This window comes from Pinus tabuliformis, chromosome 8, assembly GCF_031772625.1.
Source record: "Pinus tabuliformis cultivar Carrire ecotype Pingquan chromosome 8, CPIR1, whole genome shotgun sequence".
Taxonomy (NCBI): domain Eukaryota; kingdom Viridiplantae; phylum Streptophyta; class Pinopsida; order Pinales; family Pinaceae; genus Pinus; species Pinus tabuliformis.
The window spans coordinates 1,641,138,161-1,641,143,859 of record NC_142294.1 but is presented as its reverse complement, the minus strand read 5'-3'; the positions used below and the strand labels follow the sequence as shown (position 1 = coordinate 1,641,143,859).

The 5,699-nt window shown below is 36.6% G+C and overlaps 1 protein-coding gene across 1 annotated transcript; it reads right to left on the bottom strand.

Moving 5' to 3' along the window:
• Window positions 1-3,100: 3,100 nt before the first annotated feature.
• LOC149242446 (F-box only protein 6-like) lies at window positions 3,101-5,327 on the bottom strand. The gene has a single exon (XM_089374241.1). It carries the CDS (start codon window positions 4,839-4,841, stop codon window positions 3,651-3,653), a length of 1,191 nt encoding a protein of 396 aa, XP_089230367.1. The 5' UTR covers window positions 4,842-5,327; the 3' UTR covers window positions 3,101-3,650.
• Window positions 5,328-5,699: the final 372 nt, after the last annotated feature.

The following is a 5,699-nucleotide window of genomic DNA, read 5'->3' as shown; positions in this document are numbered from 1 at the left end:
TGCAATAGGTTACCTACAAGTATTCTTGCTAAAGTTGTTTGATCCTGCTCTTCCTTGCTTGATCTTTGTTTTCCTCCATTTCCTTGTCCTTCCTTTGCCTGCTTTTCATTTCCTTACTCCAAAGCTAGAAAGCTCCAAGAAAACTCTAAGTGTCCAAGAGTGACAGAGAGAGAGAGAGTAATGAGAGAGCTCCAAAACTGAACTGACAAAAAACCATAAATTGATCCTCAAAATCCTTTTTATCAATGAGGCCTCTATTTTCTTCATTTTCCATTATTTCCCTTCAATTTCCTCCTCACATGCAACCAATGATATTTCACCTATCTTTTGCTCCCATTTTTCTTTATTTTCATAAATAAATGTGCCAAGAATTAATTTTTTCTTTTTAAATGCCTTAGTCATTGTCTTTGTCAATTTCCCTTACCCATAAACACATCCAGCGATGCACAATAGGATATCTTTGCCCAACACTCAACTTGGAATAACTGTTCCTTAACCATGGTCTTATTTTGTATTTATTAACTTTTATTACATGAACTTTTAACCAGAGATTGTTACACCATCCCTTTACATTCTCATATCAATATCTTTATGGAAATATGTCTCATATCTTTGTCTTTCTTTGCAATGTTTGTTTTATCATCCTATTTATAAGGGAACAATCTAATGAGGGTGCGGTTTTTTGACCTTTCATGTCCAAATTTGACCACTTAATTCTTTGTGAGAACTCAATGTTTAATTTATTTTCAATTAATTTTTTTAATGTATAAATGATTTCAATACCTTAAAACTCTCACTTAACTATACAATTTATTCAAAAAAAAATAGTAAATAATTTAAAATTTAAGCGCCCCAAAAACAACTCAATTGGACATTAAGTTGACTTATAAATATAGTGATAGTAGTTAACATAAATTCACCTAAAAACATAATGGTAATAATCGCTCATATTAAGGGAATTTTGAAGTCTAAAATGGACCTCCTAAGAAAAATGTACAACCAAAATAAATTTTATAAGAACCAATAAGATTTACGATGATGATGTCAACCATGGGGATGATTCACCATTTTTGGTGTAAAAAAGTAAAATGTTCAAAAAATAATAAAATAATAAAACTACTTTTTCAACTCGGATTTTCAACTTATCTCCCTAAGGTTTTACTCAAATTTCAAGTGAGAATACTCGTTGGATGCAAAATTTGATTTCGCTATTATTTCATAATTTCCTTAAAAGACCCATTTTAGACCTCGAAATTCCCCTGATTAACAAACCAAAAAAACTTAAAACTTATTATTTTCCATCTCTAATTTAGCAAACAATAAAATTTACCAAAAAAAACCCTTTAAAAAGTTGACGTGCTCATAGGCAAGCACATATTTTATTCAACAGAAACATATCACAAAATTTGGTCTTCCCAATGCAGTGCGGATTTTCTTATTTTTTTTTAAATTTTTGGTATTGCAAGGGAACACGTGGTGTCTATACACATCAGCTAATGCACATGTCAAAGGCATATGACCTACATGTTCATGAATCAACGTGTCAATTTTAAACATTTCAGACCTATCAAATGTCTTACTTCTTTATTTCTGACACGTTTTGATCCAACCAGGGGTGGTTCACAGGTACAGACCCAAAAAATATCCGCATCTCAATACTATTCTTAAAATGATAAAACAGGCGAAATCGTTAAATTTAACAGGTATTTCGGTTACATTTTCCAGCTATTTTTTTTTAAGAAATATAGCAAAAAATTATTAGAATTACAAGCTTTGACCTATGAACCCTGGAAAATAAGTACCCAATAAAATTAGAATTATAAGCTTTGACTTATGAACCCTGGAAAATAAGTACCTAATTTTTTTTTCAAAATACTGAATTTATTTATACATTCAAAAAATAAGTACTCAATTTTTTTTTTCAAAATACTGAATTCATTTATGCATTCAAAAATAAATTTTCGTGGACTAAAAATTATTCAAAACTTATAAACCAAAAACTTTAAAAACATAGACAACCTGTTAAAAAATAAATAAATAACTTAAAAACAACGACTTTCCATTTAATTGGGAAAAACAAAATCAACCCAAAAAAAATTATAAAAAAATAAAACGTAGCCTCCTCAAAATAATGCATCTATAACAAGAAAGTTGATGAAGTCATTGGCAATCACATTTTTCATTCAACTGAAATATATCTACACAAACTTTTTTTTTTTCAATTGGTGTTGCCAGCGCAGAACATGTTTTATATAATATGCTGGAAAACGTGCATCACAGCATAGAGCCCATGTCACAGGCCTATGACCTGCGTGTTTACACGTCTGACCTCCTATTCATCATCTCTTATTTTTTTTATTTCGTACGTAAACACACTTCTAGATCCTACTGTTTTTCCCCATATCAATACAATGAATTTTTCCCACTTAAGAATGCACCCAATATTCAATGCATTCTCATCCGCCAATTTCCACATTAAAAACAAAAGAATCCCTCTCCTCTCCCAGCTCTTCCTCGCTTCTCCTGCCACCTCCTTTACTTCTCCTGTCACCTCCCTTAGTAGTGGCGAGTTTCTGTTGAATCCCTTAGTGGTGGAGAGTTTCAGTTGAGAGTTTGGGGGTTAAATGTACTGCAAGACTAGGATTAGTTCTTCATTTATTCTGTTTTAGGGGAAATATGGTTCATTTTTTGGTTGGAATATATGGAGAAGAAGCAGACAAGTGAGATACTCTGTTTGTTTTTTAATACTTTTCCAGAGGAAGGCTACTGAGCGCATTTTTCTAGATTCTGTTGTTTGGTTTTACTTCCAGCTAAGAAGATTTGGGTTTAGCTTTGTCTCTTTCCTGTTCTGTTATGGCATGTGAATCCGTTTGAAGGCATTTGATTGAAATCTAATAGATTCCATTACAGGTTTGTGTAATTCAACGACAAATTATTCTAGTTTGCGGAAAGCTTAGACGAGAAACCAAGCTAACATTAGACGAGAAACAGAGCTGTTAGCTTGGTGATCATAAACAATCTGCATCGACTTAAAGGAAATATCACTGCATTTCATCAAAACAACTATTCTATTTCTGGGTCCACTTGAAAACTCCAAGCATCCCTGTTAAGGGATTAAGGATGAACATTAACAATTTAAACATGAGATATTCCACAAATTTGTGATTGAAGCCAGTGTTGTTGAAATGACATGATTGGCGCTTTCATAACAAACATGGAAATGTTTGGTAACATCTCTGTTACAAACTGAATCCCTGGGGAAAATTGCTTAATCTAAGCCACTTTTCCAAATCCCATCCACACCACGTTACCAAAAAATGAGTCTCCAGTTTCTTGGTACATCTTCAAAAACATACCTGAGATTACAAGGCCTGAAGCGTTTTCTCAAAGCTGTTTGGAGTAAGGACAGCTCTCCAATTTGAGTCAAGAAACATTACAAAACAACACAACTTGTAAAGAGAAGCAGAAGCTCTGAATAAGGAAATCCTAATCCTAATGTTTAAAAGGATGTCAAAGTAAAAGGATGTCAAAGTCAAAGAACATGACAAGACAACTTGTAAAAAGAAACTTGAAGATCCAAATAAGAAAGTTAATAATGTTTAAAATGTCGAATGTGGTGGATGTGAAATCAAGGGCATGCATACCAGGGTTCATCCAACCTTCATATCAAGTCTAGGTTCAAAGGCCATGACAATCTCATAGCATTCCGATGTACTTGCGGTGGTGTCTACAGGACGGCTGGGAAGCCAACTCCATACATTTTCAGTGACACTGTAAACTACCACCTCTGCCACCTTCCTAAATTTCCTATTCCTATGTCCAGAGACTATGAAACATGTGCAATCCCCTACTCCTATGCACCACTTACTGCAGTCCATAGAAATCCTCTTGAAATCTTCGGACAGGGACGGAGGCATTCTTGCAATCTCCTTCCACCATGATGAGGATGAAGAGGTGGAGCAAGAAGAGTTCACCTTGTCTTTGTCAAACTCCCATATAATAACTTGCAAAAGCTCCCCTGTATGTCCGAAAATGTACCCCGCGACTAGAACCCATGACCCGTAGGTGAGAAGGTAAGGTGAAATGTAGTCACTGTCAGCCATCTCGGGCAATGGCGCAAAAATGGAAGTCCCCTGTTGGATGCTGAAACCCATAATGCCCGATTGGTCATGAAGATCTGCAAAACAGTAGAATGAGCCTGCGCAGAAAACCATGTCGGTCTTGTCAATGTGCGCATCATGTGGCAGGCGTCCTGCAATTCTCCACGACTTGAATACAGAATCATAGATTTCCACTATCCCCGCTTCATGGCTGTCCTCACCGACCACCACCGCTTTGTATGTCCCTCTACCGTCGCCCTCCCCTTCCACGATGCCTCCAACACTAAAGACCGTTATGGATGAGATGGGGGTCAGTTTTAAGGAGGTTCTTGTGAGGGGATTGGAAACAACAAATGATAGATATGGGTGGGGATCCATTGTGTGCAAGAACAAGCCTGACCCTGATCCATAGAAAGTAACAAATTTTACCTTACCATTTGGGTTCACGAAGGAGGGAAAGGAGACGCAGGGAGTATTCCTCCAAGTTCTTGCGAAGAAGTTATAGGCCAAACAATGAAGAGGCCTTCTGCCAACATCTTGCACAAGCAGCCATGGCTTCCCGTTAGGAGGATTCACCGCCCATTTACTTGTTATGAATTGGGTTGATGTGAGCAGAGCATTGTATTTCTTGGACACACTGCGAAATCTACACAAAGACTCCACTGGCAACCACACCAGTATTTCCTCGATCAATTCCTCCCGCAACACAGGCAAATCACGAGACTTGTGCAGGGCGCCCATTTTAATTAAAATCCCACCGACCTAACAGGTTCAGGCTGGATTATAAATGACGATGCGCATTTGGTTGTAACATCATCATATCTTGTACTTCTAGAAATATTGATGTGACCACGCGAGCCAGTTGCACCAACTTCAAATCCTAAAGATTGGCATTGATTTCAGAAAAATACTGACAATCCTTTATGAAGCTATTTGAGGCAAAGAGAGAATTGTGCTATGCTGCTAAAAATATCACATTAGTTTCTCCTTGGAAAAGTTTATAGCAAATTAAATGTAAGTGCAGAGTTAAGAATTGTCCATTGTGATTCAGATGAGGGACGACATCCTACAATTCTTTAGGGTTAGATTTGCGCAAATAATGTTTAGAGGTTCATCACGGATAAAGAACAATTAAAGGACAGAACTTGCAGACAATACTATTTTGAAAGACATGCAACATTCAAGGTCTTCCATGGAATGTCTGGTGGTGACTGTTACAGCGGTGGCGACGAGTGTGGCGTTGGAAGGGGGTGGTCAGCGTTGCATTGGAAATGGGTAGATGTGACACTCTAAATTATTCCAGGCGGTGGAGAGTGTTACAGTTGAAGGGTGGCTACAGGTGTTGTGTTGGAAATGGGCGAATCAGAATTGTAGCTTATCTCCTATGGAAGGTTAAAATATGCAAATTCATAGCATACATATATAAAACAAGTTTTGTAACCATGGCATAAGGTAAAATAAGGAATTTTTAGTATATATTTAACATGTCAATCAACTAAGGGAGTTTAATCTCGGTAACATGGTATGAGAAGTACTCACTGACCTCAGGAACATTCCCTATCTTATGGTTTGATGGTTCTACCAAGTTTCATTATCCCA

Bases quoted from the DNA above. Each gene is read 5' to 3' on its own strand.
- LOC149242446 (XM_089374241.1), bottom strand. From the start codon at position 4,841: ATGGGCGCCCTGCACAAGTCTCGTGATTTGCCTGTGTTGCGGGAGGAA.